Source organism: Lepisosteus platostomus, chromosome 4, assembly GCF_059453375.1.
Source record: "Lepisosteus platostomus isolate fLepPlt1 chromosome 4, fLepPlt1.hap1, whole genome shotgun sequence".
NCBI classification, from domain to species: domain Eukaryota; kingdom Metazoa; phylum Chordata; class Actinopteri; order Semionotiformes; family Lepisosteidae; genus Lepisosteus; species Lepisosteus platostomus.
This window is the reverse complement of record NC_142614.1, coordinates 59261133-59282420: the sequence shown is the minus strand read 5'-3', so window position 1 is coordinate 59282420 and position 21288 is coordinate 59261133. Positions and strand designations below refer to the sequence as shown.

Sequence of the window (21288 nt, the reverse complement as noted above, 5' to 3'; positions counted from 1 at the left end):
GCGATCACATTTGCCTGTTTTTATTCTCTGTTAACAGAACCATAGGCATTAGAGGTATTAAAAGTCTCATGGAAAATCATAATCATGATTAAACTGAAAACTTCCACATCACAAAGTCATTGAAGAATTTAATGTCTTGCGAATTTACTGAGGCTTTTCTGTATTAAAAAAATAATTACAAGGTGTCTACACTTATGATTCTAGGATCTCCAGGTAAAACAATTAATATTTTAAAAAAATGCATGTTCATGCCTACAGATGGTGTTATTTTTATTTTCAAAAATAATATGAAACACTGCAAAGTCTGTAATTCAGTTTTTCCTAACAATCTAATATATTTGATTGTGTTGTGCATGAATGGCACATCTGTTGTGCATGAATGTCCTTTTCAGTCCCCTTCAAACATGAACAACACAGGTCATGTCAAATGCATTCCATTAGGTAGTTTCCTGCGATGCCTTTAAAACATCAGAAGATAAGAACAAACTCTGAGTTTTTCTCTGGACAGAAAGCACTTTCTAGAAGTTACTAGGCCTTTGCTACACCTACAGCTGTTGACGGCTCTCTCTCCCTCATAAGTCAGCCAAAACGTTTGCTCTAGAATTCTCAGCTGTCACAGATATTCCTTAAATAGTCAGGGCACAGTCAGACCACTTTTTAAAGGGGTGATTGTGCAGTGTTTAGCAAAAGTTTTAAAACAAATAGTGCCCTCCTATATTACAAATGTACAGCTGTCCGTCTGACATACCTAACAAATGTATTTTGACATTTTTCCTTCTTATTCTATAAACCAATATAAGCATGTCCTGGTTGTTTCTCTGGGCCTAACAACCTGGGGTCTACATGGTAGTACTGTCTCCCTGGCTGATGTCCATTTCATTGAGATATATATGGTACAAGGAGGTCAGTCTTGGGGACAGTGTTTAGTGACACAGCAAGTTACTACAAGTGCTAACTAATCTACGTAAAGCAGGGGGAAGCACATTTTCGGTTGACAAGGTATGGTGTAATATTTCTGTTACTCTTTAACAAAGCATAGATTTACAGTTAAGACTCTTTTTGAAAGCTGATTTGCCATCACTAGGAGCTGTCAAAGGTGCCAGTGACATGTCACTGATAGGCCACTTGGGAGTTCAGAATACTGCCCATATAAGGCATGAACACAGGGATTTAAAGTTTACGATAACATGTGCTTGGCTATTTGGTCAAGAGTTCTGTCTTCCTAATAGCTGGTCTTACTTTGGCTTACTAGTTGGTGAGAAAAGGTAAGGAAATGCTTTTTAAAAGTCCTGGAATTGCCTTTTGTTGGAATCGTTACCAAGTTAATGTTCAAAAGATTTGCATTGGCAATTAAAGTGAAATGTTTTCTGATTTTTGTTGTTTTGATCCATGTACAGTAAATCATCATAGAAACCATCTAATAATTATTCTTTGATTTTCTGTGTGTTTTCTATATTAATTCATGTGAAATAACAATAACTAAATCCAATTTTTTAATTTAAGGATTTTATAATTGTGAAATGCTATAGCCTAATCCATGTCTTACATTTATGTGTCTTGAACTCAGAAACGCAAATATTAAATTAATGTAAAACAGAAAAGGTTTGTTCAAATAATTAAGCATACACCTCATTTGCTGCAATATCTTTTTTGCATTCAGTAGGAAAGTTATGTCTGTGTTTTGCTTCTGGTATTTGAAGATGTGGAATTGTGTATTAAATTAATCTCCTTAACATGTACCCAATCCTTTAAAGAAGATGTGGCTTAATCCTAGAAGACTCTCAAATATCTAGGTTTTGAAGCAAAAATCATTAATAAAAGACAACATCATTGTCAAAAAATCATTGTGGAAAATCAGTTGTATCAGTTGGATCAGTGCACCCTGTAATCAGTTTTTACATAGTGCATTTCACTACTCCACTTGCTTTTTGCTTGACCAAGATCTGTGTCTGCTCATGAAGAAACTAGAAACTAGTCACAGTACATGCACATCAGTGTGTTTTTTTCTGCTTAAGGTTGTTCAATTCAAATATAGTGCAGTTGTCACCTATTGTTATCAACTGGGATAAAGAATGCAAACAAATGTGATAAGAATTATCCAATGTTTTTTTTCATTTTTCATTCTCAATTTATTTTTATATGGAACAAGACAGGATCTGAACACTTCCCTTTTCTTGTACTGTAGATGGGAGATCCAATCCAGTTAAAAGACGAAGGCAACAAGCACTTCCAGGCCAATGAATATGACAAAGCTGCTGAATGCTACACAATGGCCATTAAGGTTTGTAAGGACAAAAAAGTTCTGGCAATTCTCTACAGGAACAGAGCAGCCTGTTACTTAAAAAAGGTAAGATTTAAATTAAATTATTTTCATTTAGTTAATTAAAGGCCTTTCATTGGCAGAGCAGTTAATTGTTTCATGTGTTGCAAAGCTCTGCTGAGAGAGGTCAGCTAGGTATTGTATGAAAATGTTAAATATCTGGGGCATTATTGGGGACTTTGTCATTGTACTCATTTCCTGTTGATAACTGTTATTCTCATCATATTTACTTTGTGACAAATCTCTTTTCATTTTAGGAGCATTATGCACAGGCAGCATCTGATGCATCAAGAGGTAAGATTTGATGTAGAGAATAATTGAAATAACTGACACAGCCTTTGTGAGTTTTGAATCACAGCTGTAAGTATTGTGAAAAGTATAATGCATCAAGTTTGACAATGAGACTGAAATGCAATGCTAAAAAAGAATTCATTAAGGTGCAGAATCACCTCCTTAGTACGTAAACAATGTGCTCACAAAGCAAAAGTTTAAGACACATACTGTAATTTTAAATGTCGATGGTGTGACTGAAATAGTTTCAAGTTTTGAAAGCTATTTTCACATCATATCTTCATGAGTGAAAGAAAATCATTAATCAAAGCCTGCTTTTAAGTTATTAATATGGTGGTTTTCAAATGCCCTTTAATTACTATAGACCAAGACCAATGGAAATGTCATAGAGGTAGCAGAGTTTTTAATGCATTGTTTTTTGCAGTTTTTTAAATGCATTGTGCAGTGTTTTAAATTTACTAAAGAATCCAATTAGACCTAAAGAACTGTATATACTGTAACGCTCACTAGAGCCCCTGAATCTTCATGATGTCTAAGAAGCTTTTAACCTACTGTATTCCTCCTTAGCTATCGATATCGATGCCTCAGACATTAAAGCCTTGTACAGGCGATGCCAGGCATTGGAAAAGCTGGGGAAACTGGACCAGGCTTTTAAAGATGTCCAGAGATGTGCCACGATTGAGCCCAAAAACAAAACCTTCCTGGAGACGTTGCGGAGGCTGGGAGCAGAGATTCAGGGGAAGGTGAGTCTTGTCTCAGGTGTCCTGCAAGGCGATATTTTGGGAGGTAGGGCAGCTTAGCATGTGAGGCTAAAGAAAAGTATCTTGATCACTTATTGTCACTCCATAACAATATGTTTTGCACGTAGCGAAACTTCATTTCAATGTTCAAGTAAACTAAACACATTTTGTGAAGCTCACTACAATGGAGAAATGAAAAGCCCTTTACAGGAAGTCAGAAACCTCCAAATGTAAGACAGCTGATGTTGCCAAAATATTTCCATCACTTTTGATAAAAAAATGAGTGTGGTGTTCAAGAGGAATGTGGCTAGATCTGCCGTGGTGACATCGATTTCTTTCTCTTTGCAGCTGAAGGTCCAGTTCTCCACTGATTCCAGAGTACAGACCATGTTTGACATCTTGCTTGGTGATGACGCAGACAAGGATAAGAAAGAAAAGGTTGGTTGAAACGACTTTTCAATGCGATTTCCTCCTCAGAAAGGGCACTAACAATACTTCACCAACTTTGAAACAATTTCCAAATTCTGTTTTGAAATAAATGAAACTTCATTTCATTTGTTGCCAAAAATCTAGAACTCTAAAATACTGTGACAACCTCTGACACACACACACACACACACACACACACACACACACACACACACACACACACACACACACACATCACCTTAATCCCTTAATTCCAATGGTGCCAGCCTGTCACCATAGTTTTCTCACCTTTTGAGTGGTCCATCTTTACCTTCTGGACACCCTCTGGGACCCTTGCTCTTTCACGTGGGTCCCCTCTCAGGGAAGACTGCACAGTCCTCCTCCTTCCAGGTTGGTATTCTTTTGGCTTTACTTACACAAGTCGCTAGATCTTCTCATCAACTATTTTCATTACCCATGAAGCACTATGAAGTATTGGACTCAATTACCCCCGTGCTGCCAAAATCTCAAGCAGCACTGGTACTCGGGACTCTACCTGTGACATCTAGACCCCTGCCTCTCAGCTGTGGGGAGAAGATAAGCTGCTATCTTGTCAGGCAATGCCCATCTTCCAGGGGGTAACAGTAAGCCCTTGTTCAGAAAATCAACCCTGTTGCTCAGAAGTACACTTCAACCTCACTGAGCCTGGCAAACAAACTACCACGCAGTCTGTGTGTGCAGCATCTGTGACACCCACAGCACAGACTAAACTGTATTTTCTCAAACATTCCTCACTCGCTGAAGCTCACTCTCCCTCCTCCTAGACTGGAACCTAGAAACAGACTGAAGCCCCTGTCTTCCAAGCTGTTCCTATATAAGCCTTTTTACTACCCCAGAAGAGAGGCTAATTCCACACAGAGCCTTTCTTGATGGCTCCTTTCCTTCACATGTAATTTCACTCCCTCTGAGTGCTAATGACTCATCCAACTCAGCTGTGCCTTTCTTGTGTTTTCCAACTATCAGGAGGCCATCCTGGCTCAAGATCACTCCACTGGGCTTGCGTTTTGAGCCAAGATGGTGGCTTTTGTAAAATATCATTGGATTATCGTCCATTCCAGTTCAGTAACATGGGATATTGCATCACAGTCGGGGTTTTTTTCAGATAGTATTTGTGGCAGCTTTCTAAGATCACGTTAAGTTATGCAAAGGACAATACTCTCTCTCCGTCTCTAATATATAAGCAGACATATAGAGGGCCGATATATTTTACAAAACAGTATTTTGTAAAAATGGACAAATGAAAGCTTTTACTCTAGTGGAACTATTGCTCAGCAGTCGTCAGAAATCTTTTCAGGTCATGAGCTGTGTTTTATTCTTCACCGTCTCAAGGCTGCAAACAACTTGATTGTCCTTGCAAGAGAAGATGGAGGAGCAGAGAGAATCTTTCAGAACAATGGAGTCAATTTGCTTCTCCAGCTGATTGATACCGGCAAGCCTGAGATGATTCTGGCAGCAATAAGAGCCATGTCTGGCATTTGCACTGGCCATAAAGCTAGGGTAAGTCACTTATCATCACAGAACGAATTGCCTATTAAGGTGGCAAAGTGACTTGCAGAAATCAATATGTTTTCCCATTCATTTGTTTTTGCTCACATTCACCAGCTTGCTTGATTAAGGTTCCCAACTTGTGAACCCAAGTTTTAGTGTATATCTTATTCCAATGTTAATTTGTCTGTCAAGTATTTGGTTCCTATGTCTTGAGATCTTTTTAAAATCTAGTTGGAAACCATGCAAGAGAGTCCTGTTTAAAGTGGTGGAATTATTATTAGATATTACTTTCAAATGTTTGTGAAAGATCTATGAAGATAGCAGCACAGGTTTGCTTTTAGTCACTGGCAGCTATACAGTATGTTGCAATAATACAATTGTGCCCAGGACAAATATCACTCTGCATATCTTATATTGCATGCATATCATATCTTGTGATTTAGAAAGGAGTTTACCAAGCCTTGCAAAAATGTAGATACATTTGAATAATTTGTCCCATGATGAAGAATGTTTCATAACTTTTGTAAGTTTGTTGGCAGGCAATAACCCTTTAAAATTCTTGTACAATTACAACTTATGTGGATTTAAAGTTATGCATATTGTGTTTTTCATCAATGACCATCTTCTTTCTAATGAATATGCTGCCTGTATACATAATACAGGCAACTGCTATAGTCCATATGGTTGGAATTGAGAAGCTGTGCAGCATTTTGGGAGTGGACCATGAAGAAATTGCCCTGGCCACCTGTAACCTTTTCCAGTGCATCTATGACTCCCTTTCTGGCAAGGACAAGAGAGACCATGGAAAGGAAGAAGCTCTGGTTCTTGGTAAATACTTTCCCTCCTTTATGTTTTAGAATGTATCTTTACAGCTCTTAAGTAAGAACGGTGGTTGTTTGGCTGCTACTGGTGACCGTGTTTGGTTGCTAGGGATTTCAATAATATAGCTGGGCAGTGAATCCCCAGAAATCCACAATCCTTTGTGGGAAAAAAAGTGCCTTCGTTCACAATATTTTGACAGGAATTATTTGTTAATTAGATACTGTATGAAACAGACTCTGAGAAAAGTATTGGATTAAAACTGTCAGTTATTAATTTCATTTCAGATTAAATCCCTGTTTAGACAGTGGGAAACTATAGCTGAACTGACCTAAAAAAGAGTTATCAAAATTGCAGTATTTATGATAAAATAGATTAACGTGTATATGTATACATATTTCCCTTACACTTTTCCCTGTGTACATATTCGAATTTTCTTCTAATTTTCTTGATTTGTAATCCTTATGAAAAAATCCTATAGAATCATGGTAGAAAGTATTTATTACCATTGCATGAAGCGTATGTTCTTTTGTTCCTTGGTCTTATTTTTTTACTTTCAGAATTGTGCTGTTCCCCTGTGTAAATCCCTTGTCCTTGGCTTTTATTGTACAGATACCACAAAGGATCTCAAAGCAATTCTATTAGCTCTGTTGGATATGGTCATCAATAAAAACGTGTCAGGACATGGACGAGACCAAGCTCTCAACCTGCTGACCAAGAATGTGCCCAGAACAAACAAAAAGGACCCTGATCACTCCAAGACACTCTTCACCATTGACCATGGTAAGTGTTTGCTAGCTGATATTTTTTCTTCCCTGCTTGCTACATACATATTTATTTTTTTAAAATACGTTATTTGGTTATTCATTTTTTCCATTTCGTTACAAGAGTCAAACCTTTAAAAATAGGAAAGCAAATGATCACCTCAGCACAGAGCAGTACATTTCAAAACCTATCAATGAGCCTCGCCTGGATATTCATCAAGGAATTATCTTTAATAACGCACACTGTTTATTACTTAAAAACATATTTCTGGAGTTTTCTTTACTAAAGGGCATAGTTTTATTTCACAAGCATATAAAAAAAGCTAAATTGTTAGGTTGAAAACAAAGACCTGTTTTTCAGGGCCTGGCATGAACATTATAAAACTGTACCGGCTCAAATCTTTCAGGCCTGAGCAGGAATTGGTGCCTTTGTGTGTCGGAGCTGTGGAAAGGGCTGTTGAGGTGTGATGTGTTCTTGCAGGTTTAAAGAAGATTTTGAAAGTGGTAGGGCAGGTTCCAGATCTCCCTGACCAGCTGCCTATGACTGACAACACGCAGCTCATTGCCAGCGTCCTTCTCAACAAGCTCTACGACGACCTGCGCTGTGACCCCGAGAGAGATAACTACCGGGAGATATGTCAGGAGTACATCAAGTAGGTCAAGGCAGATTTCTTTAAAGTGCCACAAACTGATCCAGGTTTGAACTGCCGGTTGTGTGGTTTCACAAGTAATGGCTCACAGGTTTGTAGCCTTGCCACCACACATGGGGAGAATGTGGAAATGTAGCTGGACTCCTCTGATCCGTTCATCTTTCACAACACCACAGGCTAATCATCCCATACAGGAGCTTCAATGCCAGCTGGGGGACGGACAATTCCTCCCTTGACCCTCACTGAGAGCAATGCAAGTCTGCAGATGTCCACTAGGGTGCACTAGGGGTCACCATGTCACTGGGAACTGAGGGAACGCTGGGCAGCTAATCCCAACTCTACTCTTGGTGTTGCTCAGCTAACTGTGCACTGCTTGGCCAGTCTGGTCACAATCAGCTAGTGGCAAAGAGTAGTTCAGGTGGGTAGCTGCATCAGCATGTGTAGGTTGCAAAGGAACAAGTAATGGTTTATTCCATGCTTTAAAGAGAAGAAAAGAAACATTTTTTTTTCAGCTGTGGAGCCTTCTTTGGGTGAGTGTTCCCAGTGGCAAAGAGTCCAACTTTTCTTTTGTGAACGCCTGGACCAGCTGAATCACAAAGACACTTACAGATTTGGATATTTCCAAGAACTCTTTCCATCATTTTTCTTTATCTAATTCTTTTTTCTATTTTTATTTTAACTCTTTGTGGTCTACCCAATCAGATGGATCAGACATTCACTATACGGTATCCCTGTTTGTGTAGGAATGTACAAAATCCTTATTCTCTCAAATTTTGCTGTGCCATCTAAAGAGTTTGTAGTTTTATTCTGTCTAAATTCTGTTTCTTGGATGACCATTAAAGGATTTAACCAAAGTATTTCTGTCTTACATAGGTTAACATACTGTCGGTAAAGTCATTTACATGGGCAAATGGAAATAAATGCAACAGGAGATCTTGTTCTCAGATGAGATGTATGTATCTGCCAGAGAGAAACTGAAGGAAACAGAAATTTGGATTAATAGTTTTTCTCACAACCAAAATGCTATTTCCGTTATTTCATACACTTTAATACTTTTTAGTCAAATTTCCCAGAATTTTGTTTTGCATTCAAGCAGCTATGTTTTACACACAGAGACTTACAAAAATTTGTAAACAGCACAAATAAACATTACACTTGCAATGTTTATTATACTTTTTATTTTTAACCACATATTGCACTTGCCCATAACCAATCATAGTTAATTGATCAAGTAGTAGGCATCAGTTGTTACTCTTCATGCAGAACATAAGGGATCAGAGGAGATACTAACAGCTAATTTCCAAATTCTCTTAATGTAAGCAGTTTGAAAGCTCTGCTCAAGAGGCTGACCCACTGTGTTACAACACCTCACCAAGAGTCTGGACATTGTGGCTTTTTTGTAGCACAGAAAGACACTTTATCAGAAGTTTTATGAGATGGTTGTTTACTACTACATGACTCTTTGTACCACAGAACTGAAAATCATGGACAGAACCTGACTTCTAGCACCAAAAACCCATAACCCGCAAATAAAGTTCATTCATTGTTGTACTTTACTACAGATAAAGTCAACAAGTGCCTTCCAAGACAGATTAATATCTATGTATATTCCCAAATATTTATAGAAATATTTGCGTGAGCTCAGATCTCATCTGCTTTATATTCTATTGAATGCCGGTTGGTAGGGATCACAAACACGAGCCTTTGTCATAGTCATCTCTGTATTCTCTTTCTGCTTTTCTTTGTGGTCCTGCCATCTCATTTCCACGGGTATAAGGTTAAAAAACCCACAAGACATCTTATTCTCTGCATTCCATTAAAGTGGCAAAGATAGAAGTTTTAACTAAGTTTCTCGAGTATAAGGGAGTAAAGGTCAGGTGTGCCTGTGTCGCTGTTGTTCATATTGGCGCTCGTATATATTGTTAGTTGTATGTGCAAAAAGAGTCCAAGCAACAAGCATAGCAATATACACTATACAAACAATCATAAACCAAACAACACAAAAATTACCATACCAACCCAATTTTAAAGGCTTCATTTCACATTTCAAGTACAGAAAACAGTGATCTTAGACATGGTTTACTACCAAGCAGTGGCCATGAAGAATAAATTTAGATTTACTGACAGTTTTGTCACATCGGGATTAAAATGATTATGCTGCTATAAAACAATCTGGTAGTTGCAGGTATTTTAAAAATCAACTTTTTGTACCTTTAATGTCAGGGAACTGTGTATCTGCATAAAAACAGTGCAGCATTTTGGAAACATCCACCATCATCGTCTTCACTTAGCTTCGAGATGGAACAATAGATTTCACCAGTGGGGGCCAAGCAATGAATAAACGTTTCACATCTCCATCTGCTTCCTAGATTTACAAACTCACTTCCTGCCGTTTCGGCTCTCTCTGTTTGCAGAGGCAAGTTCGACCCCAAAGACATGGACAAGAATCTGCACGCCATACAGACGGTGTCAGGTCTGCTGCAGGGTCCCTTCGACTTGGGGAACAAGATCTTGGGCATGGAGGGGGTGATGGAGATGATGGTGGCACTGTGTGGCTCTGAGAGGGAGGTTGACCAGATGGTGGCGGTAGAGGCCCTCATTCACGCGTCCACCAAGATGAGTCGAGCCACCTTCATCATCACCAACGGAGTGTCCCTGCTCAAGGACATCTACAAGAAGACAAAGAATGAGAAAATCAAAATTCGCGCTCTGGTGGTAAGTACAGGAGTGTGGCTTAAGCGGAAGCCATAGTTGAAGCACTTCTGTCCTGCAGGAGAGCAAGAAAGGCTTCCACTGACATTACAGATTTCTGTGTAAGAGGACATCCTTCCTTTTGTGGGAATTGTAAAGCTGTTAACTCACGTCCTTTGCAATTTATTGCATTCAAAGTATACACAACTTACACATCTAGCCTGTTTGGTAAAGGAAAGTCACAGCTTGCTGACCTCAGTTTATGCCAAGGCTGATAGGGAGACGTAATCTTTGCAAGGTGAACCGGTGTCATTATGGAGAACACAAGGACAGTTTAACACTATGCTGGTTTTGTCTTAAACATTGCCTACCTGGTCTGAGGTAAAGAGACATATTTGTCCACTAATTGAATCGTCTTCATAACGCAATTTAAATGTCCACTACAAGCTTCAGCTACTGATCTGCTGTTTTCCTTGTCCAGGGTCTCTGCAAGCTGGGTTCGGCTGGCGGGGATGATTACAGTATGAGGCAGTTTGCAGAGGGTTCCACTGAAAAGCTGGCCAAACAGTGCAGAAAGTGAGCCTCAGTATTGTTACCTTGTCAAACAAACAAACAAACAAACAAACAAACAAACAAACAAACAAACAAACAAACAAACAAACAAACAGAGGGCTGGAAAGGCTAAATGCAATTTAATGAAGTTAAAAAAACATTGTATAGGTATTTACATTACCTGCACAGGTACTGTGCCATTGCAGATGTGACCATTTCTTGAACAATTTTTTTAAAATGTTAAATAATGGTCAGTGCAATATCTCAAATTTTCAATATAGCAGGAACAAATATGAAATTAGCTTAAATAAGTTACAAATCAGAAGAAGTCTTTCAGACCATCCAATCTGTTTGGTAGTCAGTATCTTATTGATCTCTGGATTTCAACCAGCCATTTCTTCAAGGAAGTCAAAGTGACTTGTTCCAGACTCCTGCACCCCTTTGTGTAAAGATGTGCCTCTTAGTCTTTCTCTTAAATGCACTTTCATGTCGTTTCCTTTTGTATCCGCCACTTCTGTTGATGTTTCATTGTTCCTTTTGTAGAATTTCTCTTAAAATATATTGTATATCTATAGACAGAAATTGCAATAAAGACCTGGTTACAATGAAATGATGTTTAGGACATTATGACCTGTTTTTTATGATTGATCAAAGATTTGGTGTTGCATTTGTACACCATGTGCTTGTTCTGGACCTCAAACTAAATTCAAAATAAGATCTGTAAACTCTGCTGAATTTTTAAATCCAGGGCAAACTACTGTGTGATTGGGAATGTTGTTAATTTTTTTGCTTTTGCTACATTCAGATGGCTGTGCAATCCGAACATCGATGTCCGCACACGAAAATGGGCAGTAGAAGGTCTTGCATACCTCACCAATGACGCAGATGTGAAAGATGACTTTGTGGAAGATGAACCTGCATTGAAGGCCATGTTTGAACTGTCCAAGGTATCTCAAAGAGTCTGTACAGAAGCATCACCTTGTCACAGCCTGACTTCTGTAGTCATGAAATAGAGCATCTCAAAGAAATGAAATTAAAACCAAGAAAAAAAAACAACATTGAACAAATTAGTTTTACAAACTTCAGCTATTTAACTAAGTGCTGGAACACCCTTATCCTGGTATTATGCTGGTATCATCCCTTATGCTTATTTTCTGTTTCTTTTTTTGTGTGCAGTCCACAGATAAGACCATTCTGTATGCTGTGGCCTGCACTCTGGTGAACTGTACTAACAGCTATGAGAAGAAGGAAATTATTCCAGAGCTTGTGCAACTGGCTAAGTTTTCCAAGCAGCACGTTCCTGAACAGCACCCCAAGGTACAATAGAACTGACGAAACAGTTGTATCAGGCTTTATCACCCAGAGACACTGTATGGTGCCATCTACGGATGGTACATTGGGAACTTGCAGTCAACTATTACACTTAGTTAAGAGGGCCTGTTTACCATGAAGGAAAGAGTCACTTGCTCTCCTTGCTTAACCGCAGTATTTTGAATTACAAGCTACTTTAGTACTAAGCAGGTTTCACATTTAGTAATCGGATTCTCCAGAAGTAAGTGTGGAAGTTAACATGACATAAAGGCAAATAAATACATTACATACATATACATGAAAAAAACATCCTTCTCATACAGGACAAGAAGGATTTTATTGAGAAACGAGTGAAGCGACTGCTGAAGGCTGGTGTGATCTCTGCACTGACTTGCATGGTCAAGGCCGATAACGCCATTCTGACTGACCAGACCAAAGAGATGCTTGCAAGGTGGGTGCTGTCTATGTACCATCTACTGGGAGTCAGAAATTTCCATACGTATGAAGAATGCAGACAACAACTATTGAACTTCTAGATGCCTATTACTATAACCATGTATCTCAAAGTACTTATTAATAGAGCTGCTGATAAACAATGGATGTTTACTGATGTAAAAGCCTTTAATTTATTTGAAAAGGAAAGTATTTGCTCCACAATACCAGGGTCCTTAAGAACTCTTGACCTTGTTTTAAAGATTTCCTTACCTCAGTGATCATCAGGGTTGTGATTTCAATTTTGAATTTACAATAGGAATTTGAGGTATACCTGCACGGTCCTAACAGTTTACATACAGATATTACGCAATGTAAACAGCAATACATTTTTAAGGCGAAGGAAATTACAGCGAATTGCAAAGTGAACTAGCAAATTTGCTATCTGCAGAATCATAACAGTCTGACGAATTAATCCAGTGCAATTAACAGAGACAGAGCCATTCTTTTTTTTGTCTGTTTGAATCTCATATTTTAATTATTTTGAGTGCTCCATCAAGAAAGATGATATGATCAGTCCCTATAAAACATTTCAATAGCAGCAGGAAATAAAATGGAAAGACTTTATATTCATGATTGAAAAACATTGCATTTCTGAATCACGTTTGTTTCTGACATATAGAGTCTTCCTTGCCTTAACTGAAGATCCTAAGGACCATGGTATCATTGTTGCTCAAGGTGGTGGAAAGGTCAGTTTTCATGTCCTTTTTAAGGAAATAGGACTTTTATTTTATTCCAATTGTGTGCAGCATGCAAGCACTGCTCAGTACAAAAATCACTATGATTTTTACTGCTTTTTATACTGGTACTTGCATACTCAAAACTAAGTGCTCAATGATTGATTGCATATTAATTCCATAAAATGTAAATTCATGAAACTTTATATAGTTGTCTTATTATTTCTCTGCATGCACTTCCTCAGTTTATTAAAAGCTTGCTGATAAACACCTAAGAAATTTGAAATATTCAGTACTTAGAAATCTACTTGCTGAGAGCTAATTGAGATTATTTGAAACAAAGTGATAATGTAATGATGAAAATGTAGATATGTAAAATATACAGAAAAGTAAGCAATCAGTATCAGTATCAAGCAATCAGTATCAAGCACCACATTGTTTGTTTGAGGTTTGAATAAACTACAATCAAGGTAAAATATAACATATGACTCAGTATTTGTAAGGAAGGTCTGTTTTATTCACTTTATTTGGTCAGTCAAAAATACTGCTGTTTTGTACAGCATTATCAGCAAACTTGTTCTCATTTAGGTTTTGACAAGAATAATATGTAGAACAATGGAAATGGGATGTGAAACCCCACGACATTAGGGGACTACACTCTAAAGATTCTGCTGGAACTCAGATATCGCAGAAGGAAGGTTTTCATCTTTCTTAATAATGTTTGATTCAGGCATTGATTCCCCTTGCCTTGGAAGGCACTGAGGCTGGAAAGATAAAAGCTTCTCATGCACTGGCTAAAATAGCTGCAATCGCCAATCCTGAGATTGCTTTCCCTGGAGAAAGGGTAAGTGCACTGTTAGCACTAACCTGTGCTATTTCAACAACTGTTATAAAATACTCCTTTAAAAAATGCTTTGCGTGTTACTCCTTGGAGCAGTACTGTCAAGCAACACAATAAGCCTCCTGTATATAGTTCAAGTAGGGAGCTGCATCAGCTTGCGTAGGCTGCAAAGGAGCAAGTAAAGGTTTATTTCATGCTGAATAGAGAAGAGAAGAAACACAATGTTTCACGTGTCACACCTGAAGAAGGCTCCACAGCTGAAACATTGTGTTTCTTTAATTCTCTTTTCAGCATGGAAAAAATCTTGAGTTGTTCCAATAACCCTATAGTCTAAAACATAGGTACATGGCATGTAGAAACACAAGAACAGATGGGGCAAGATACTATACTTAGAAAAATCAAAGTTAGCTTTTAGTACAGTGCCTATCAAAATTTTTCAGCCCCCTTGGACTTTTTCACATTTTATTATGTTACATTATGGATTCATAATGTATTTAACTGGAATGTTTTTACCATTGATTGACACAAAACCCTCTGTCCGCCAGCAGCGGTGAGGAGGAGAGACACAAAAAAATTGCCCTATGTCCAGCGGAGGCAGAAATTCCCATAAATTCATGCCGAGAATGAAGAAACATTTAGTATAAATAATTATGAAAAGGGGAAAAAAATTACAGGAGGAAAACGTCTCCCAAAAATCTGTCAGGGTATACCCCTGTATTAAAAAATGGCCACAAAAATTAACACGAAAAAGTGATCTCCAAAATGTCTCAGAAAGGCAATTCACAGATCCCAATCCATACATCGGAACGTGCTGGGTTTAACCATTTAATCAACAGGGAATTTGAATCAAGTTCAAGTACAACCTCTCTCTGATTTCAATTCTCTGACTGATTCCAATTAAGGGATTTAAATTTCCTTTTCACCCCGTGGTAGTGTGGAGTATGGTAGTGATAGATACTACCATACTCCACACAGTGGGGCTATAGTACTATAATAACAACCAGATATCTTTCTTTCAGAGCCATGCAAATGCTTATCTACTCTTGTATATCATAAAACAAGAGTGTCGAGTAATAATGCGCAAATACGACGTCCACCACATCAAACACTCATGTGCTAAGAGGGTTTCTGAATGTGTTCCCTCTGCCTCACAACATCCAAAGTGTTCTCTAATCCACTCAAATTCACAACTTAGAAAAAAGGGTCATCTGCATTCTTATACTTATAACTCCTTGGACCTGTACGGCCTCCTCTCATTTTCACTTCTATGAAGCAGAAACAAAAGAAAAAATGTTCCTGCAAAGTTCACACAAAAACATTTTTTTTCTAAACAATAAGATACTAACAATAATGTGATGTCACTAAAAGCTCCGCCATTGCCACACTGTGATTATTGTATTTCTTTCTGACAGATTTATGAAGTGGTGCGGCCCCTAGTTAGCCTTCTCAACACAGAGCGAGACGGTCTGCAGAACTTTGAAGCCCTGAGGGGCCTCACAAACCTGGCTGCGCTAAATGAAAAACTCAGGTGTGTTTAGAGGAATATCGATTCTAAAGTGCGCTAAAGCCTGCGTTCAATTTGTAACTGCATTTGCGACTTGCTGGACCTCCAGTCTCCATTCTGGCGTACATTAGCCGGTAAAACAGGACACTCTTTCTTTAGAATCTTTCGTCTTGTTCATCTCACCATCAGAAACATTTGCCTCAGTGTGGAACCTGGTTTAGTTCTCTGTGTTTTCTACAAATTTAACAACTTCTGTGTTGTCAGGATGCATAGAGCAAGATGTGAGATAACTGGGTTTTGTTCTGAATCTTAGAAAAAAGATCATAAAGGAAAAAGCCATGCCAGAGATTGAGAACTACATGTTTGAAGAGCACGATCAGATCCGCCAGGCAGCGACAGAGTGCATGTGCAACATGATTGTGTGCAAAGAAGTAAGTAGTGGCTAGATGGCCTATAAATTCCAATAGATAAACAAATCCAGTTTCTCCCTATGTTGGGTGGCATAGTGGTGCAGTGGTTAGCATTACTACCTCATGGTGCTGGGGTCCCTTGTTCAATTCCACACCTGGGGTGCTATTTGTACAGAGGTGTTGTGATTTCCTTCCACAGTCCAGAGACTTGGTGTGGGTATGTGCATGTCTGTGTGTGCATCTGTCTAGCCTGCAATGTTTATCTGGTGTCCCATCCAGGGTGTACCTTTTGGAAGAAATGTTTAGAAAACGGATGGATGGGGGAGAGTTGACTGCTTATGGTCTTGGATTATTGTTCCTTGAGCTCAGTGCAACGTTCCTCCTAGCATTTGAAAAATGTCAACAAAGTTTTGCTGAGTTGTTAATGGTCACATCCAGTACTTCAAAGAAGCCTATATGGAACATCTATCTCTCTTTCATACATCAATAGAGGATTGTCAGAACAAAGGCTTTTTGCATCAAAATGTTGCAAGGTTTACAAATGGTACAAAGTTTAAAGGCTTGTTTGTTGGCATTTTGACATATGCGTGAGAGTCTGGAACTGCCGAGAACCGGAACGCCAATCCGGAACGTCACTATTGACGCGTGACCTGTGAGAGGAACTCAGAGAGACTAACTCTGCTGCCTCTGTGTGTCCTGGGGGGCAGGTCCAAGAGAGGTACCTGGAGGAGGGCAATGACAAGTTAAAACTCCTGGTTCTGCTGTGCGGGGAGGATGACGAAAAGGTCCAGATAGCTGCGGCTGGAGCTCTGGCCATGCTCACGGCTGCCCAGCAGAAAATCTGCACCAAGGTCACCCTCGTGGTGAGTGCAACCTCCGTTCTCATCCCAGACACTCCAAGCCACCGCACAGCTTAGAAACGGAAGCTTCTTCGTCCACATTTAATGTTTATTTTCCTTTGCGCCACACTTCTCGAGATGCGTATTTAGCGTTCGCACTCACACAGTCACACGAGCTGGCATCTGCAGCAATGAACATTTGGAGCAAAGGGCTGAAGAAAAGGAAACGAAGTGGTGGGGGAGGTTGGATGTGCTTATTCACACAGACAATGCAGTTCAGCAAAACGTATCCGGGAAATTCAATCTGGTGCATGCATGAGGATAAGCAAACTTACCCGCCTGAAAAATGTTCCAGACATTTTTACAATAGTAGATCCTATGCAATTATGTGTGAAATACTGTACAACGTACTAAAAATTAACAAACAGTTGGGCCAGTATTATGACACAAATGAGTAGGTACACATTAGTAAAGTAAGTGGGGGCAGTGTAGTGGAAAGGTCTGGGCTCATAAGTGGTGAGTTATGGGTACGTACTGTACCTCAATTGTTTCCCAGAGTCCCACTCAGTGGTGGGGAGTCACCTTCTCTTTGTCCACTTAACAAGGAAACCAGGAAACCAGGATAAGATCTGGCCCAATGAGCTGTTGTAGATTGAATATGGAAATTATGTACTCATGTCCTAATCAAATATAAAGTACGCTTGTTGCCCAACATTTTATTAACTGTAATGAAGTCATGGTTTTGTCAAGGTTCCTTGTGACTGAAAGCCCTTGAACTCTGAAACATTCTGTCTGGGTGTCGCAAAAATAATTCAAATTAAAGCTATCACCTTGGGTCTCCATATTTAAAGCTGGCCAAACTGGACGTCCCATTTGAAAGAAATGTGAAGTACTCACATTACATCCTTTCAAAAAGAGCACTTGAAGTAGCCTTACAACATGAAATGATAGCAAAATACACAGCTAAGCATTCTGTTTAATATTGAAAAAGTATTAAAGAAAAGTTTTAGTTAACATGCGAACCACATACTGTGGTAAAAGACAATCTTTCCATTGAAAAGACTGCAATATATGAACGTGGGGTTCTCTTCAGTTAGCAAAGGCACTATATTCTTCGGTGTAGCCAGCACACAATTTTCAGTGCCATATTTTCTGCAGATGTGATCCCGATTAGCTGTGACTTGTGTTGCACCCGCAGACCGCACAGTGGCTGGAGATTCTGCAGAGGCTGTGTCTGCACGACAGGCCGGAAGTACAGCACCGAGGAATCGTGATTGTTTACAACATGATCAATGCCGACAAGGAGCTCGCCAAGAAACTCATCGAGAGCGAGCTCCTGGAAATCCTCACTGTGATCGGCAAGCAGGAAGACAGCCCCATGAAGCAGCCGGCCATTGATGCAGCTCGAAACTGCCTTGTGATCGCAATGAATTTAGGACTGATAAAACCTTACTCTTAGAAAGTTCAAGAAGGAAGTGCAGTACAGTTTATACAATGGGACTGGATTTTCAGCCAGTCCACAGTATCACTGGGACTGCCAATGTAGCCTGCTTTCTGGTAAAGTAGAATGCTAAGAGGCTTCAGACTTAATGGCACCAGTACTTAGGGGACAAACATAATTTAATGTCATTTTTTATTTCCCATTTTTAAAATGTTTTTTGTAGTATCCTTTGTTCAAAAACCTATTCAAAGCCTATTGCAAATCTAAGAGACAGAACCTATTGTATTATTAATATTTTCATCCTGAATATTTAATTAAAAAAACTGGAATACACGTTTTCAAAGTACTGTTTTTTTTCAGTTTTTTTCATACATGCATCTGTGGTATAACTAAACTTTAAAATAAAGTAGTTTATAACACCAGCATTGTTCACGTGATTTATTCTACTATGCTTCAGTATATCCTTACAGTTTGAAACACAACGTTTCAGCTGTGGAGTCTTCTTCAGGTTACGGCTGAGGTTGGTTTAGCTTTAGGGATAGGGTTAGAATTGGGTAAGGATTCAGTTAGATTAGGGAAACAGATCTCTTTCGCCTGCAGTACATTTTCCCCAAGAGTGGACCACTTGGAACAAAAAGGGTTACAATTGTCCTTGCAATGACTGAGGTCACTTTGCAAGGTCACTTTATGGTAAGTAGTACTGTACGTGTGGTCCTATTCCAAAGGTTAAGGGGAGGCAGTTTTCTGTCCTTATTTGGATTAACCTTAATCAATCTTAAAGGCCAGATTAGAGTTAAGTATTTAAACCTTGTGAAGGGAGTTTGTTGTTTTAGGGAATTTCCTTTATAGAGAATCACTAGACTATAAACAACGTCAACACAAAGTTTCTTTTCACCCATCCTCTTATAGAGCTGGGTATTTTATTGGAACAATCCAGGTGAAGCACCTTACTCAAGAAGCCATAACCTTCTAGTTACAATGCCAGAACCCTAAGCCCTGTTGCACTGCTGCCCACAGTGCTAATGCATGCTTGATTTCCAGATTTTATTTCATAATGCAGTGCCTGCAATTGAAATATGTTAAGAAGTTGCAACTTGTTCAGCTCAGATCTTAAGAAATGCTAAAACAAATGAGCATATATCTCATTATAGCTTTTGCATTTTCTACCTGTGGATAGCAGAAGTTAATTCAAAATGGCACTTCTCATCTTTAAGGGCTCCTGACTACATTGATGAACTGTTCACTCCCAATACATCTACCTTACACATCATTATGCTCTTTGGACTCTGGCCCTGTTACAGTTCCCAAAACGAGGCTCCAAACCTTAGGTGACCAGGCTCTCTGTTCGGTTTCAATATTGCTGAATGATCTCCCAGCACGTATTACATCTTGCAAGTCAGTCAGCTGTTTCAAATCCTGTTACCTCAGCTTTTTATATCTTGTAGTACGCTATATGAATTTGTACATGTTTCCATTGTTTTGGGCTTTGCCTTTTTTATTATAAAGCACCTCGCAATGTCATGAAAAATTGTAAAAAAAAAAAAGGTTATCAGATAGTACTCAAATAAGTAGCATGTACGAAGCCTTAATGAAACCTTTTTGACCTTTAAACAAAAATTCCTTTGCACACTCTTGTGGAATTCTTGACAGAACAGAACCCACCTGTCACAGAACATCGCATTGTGATCATCACTTGTGCAGCACCTTGCTCTGCACACACCTTCCCACAGGAGTTAGTGTTGCATCATTTACGCCGATGCTGCTGATATTGTAACACCTGACTAGCGGACCTGTTAATGAGCAACGACCGTGTGCCGATGTGCCTGGGCTGCTCCACACAGTAAAAGCCAATCTCACCATAAAGTATAAAAAGAGAGCCAGATGGGGACAGATCAAGCAGTAATCAGGCTGTCTCGAACAGAACACCTGATGATGGAAATGCAAAAGAAAGTCTGTTTTCTAGCTCGCACAACATTGCCTGTGGTGGGCTTCTTGGTAGTATGCCTAGGTGCTTTCCTGGTATCCATGAGGAATACAGGTGGTTTCACAGTGAAATTAACCTTTTCCTGTGTTTGCTTCACTTGTGGATTCTTACTCCTGCTGGCTGGATGTTCATGGAATATCTGCCACGGGATAAAGAACAAAAGATTTTTGACCAGAGTGGCATGCCATCAACACACCAGGGTGTGTATCTGCACAGTGGACAGGTGAGTATGTCCGTTCAATAGCACAAGTCTCTACTTGACCCTCAAGAGCTCAGTCTTTAAACAAGGGACAAGGGACTGGCTAGGTTTTGGAACAGTTAGTAAATAATGAAAATCATTAAAAGCACAGACAGATGTATGCAATGTATTCTGATTGCTGATATTGCAATGAACGGTGTGAGAATGAAAAGGCATTTTATGCGTTCACAGTGCTGTATCACCTGTGATGGAAGTGGAATATCCTCACTGAAGAGGCCTGTAGTATATCAGTTGATCGTTAAATGAAAAGAAATGGCAGTTAAACCATCACAAGAGTAAGTACTGCAGTTCTAAAGTAAGTCGTTGACAGAAAGCAAAACTCGACTTTAAATTGATTCATGTATCTGATGATTGCAATGTGCGCTGTTGTGTTTCTTTATTTTTGCAGGCCTCACTTCTACCCTCCCTCCTATGAGGAGTCTGTTGAAAGGAGCCCAGGTTTGGCTGTAGGAAGCCTTGTCTTGGTGGATGAACTTCAATGTAATATTGCTCCACCCCTTTACACAGAAAGCAGCTCAGAAGTCGTGGATGAAACCTACAGTCAAGAAGAGCCTCCGTCCTACAAAGAGACACTGTGAAAAGGAACTCTGGATGAACAATACCCTGTTCAGGAGTCAAGACCAAACAGCTCACAATCTGACGAAAATGAAGCATACAGCACAGTCCATAGGTAGATGGTAAGGAAGAACTTTTGGAGCAGGGCCTGAAGATACATCCCTCCTGTTGCACTAGGAGTGCAGGGCTGTA

At 39.3% G+C, this 21288-nt stretch overlaps 2 protein-coding genes across 3 annotated transcripts; both read left to right on the top strand.

Annotated features, from left to right (window-relative positions):
- Positions 1 to 870: 870 nt before the first annotated feature.
- On the top strand, positions 871 to 18720 carry unc45b (unc-45 myosin chaperone B). Of its 2 annotated transcripts, none has more exons than XM_088630057.1 (20): positions 871 to 999; positions 2186 to 2347; positions 2578 to 2614; positions 3179 to 3354; positions 3700 to 3789; positions 5149 to 5316; positions 5970 to 6135; positions 6739 to 6909; positions 7372 to 7543; positions 9955 to 10255; positions 10713 to 10807; positions 11589 to 11730; positions 11960 to 12100; positions 12418 to 12545; positions 13209 to 13275; positions 13994 to 14107; positions 15517 to 15632; positions 15922 to 16039; positions 16726 to 16881; positions 18056 to 18720. In XM_088630057.1, exons 2-20 carry the CDS (start codon positions 2186 to 2188, stop codon positions 18314 to 18316), a joined length of 2781 nt encoding a protein of 926 aa, XP_088486183.1. In that variant the 5' UTR covers positions 871 to 999; the 3' UTR covers positions 18317 to 18720. The 2 variants fall into 2 exon arrangements, with proteins under 2 accessions (XP_088486183.1, XP_088486184.1); XM_088630058.1 differs by lacking the exon at positions 871 to 999 and adding an exon at positions 1178 to 1265.
- Positions 18721 to 20230: 1510 nt separating this feature from the next.
- On the top strand, positions 20231 to 21288 carry LOC148673506 (transmembrane protein 252-like). Its single transcript, XM_088630060.1, has 2 exons — positions 20231 to 20505; positions 20930 to 21288. Exons 1-2 carry the CDS (start codon positions 20231 to 20233, stop codon positions 21117 to 21119), a joined length of 465 nt encoding a protein of 154 aa, XP_088486186.1. The 3' UTR covers positions 21120 to 21288.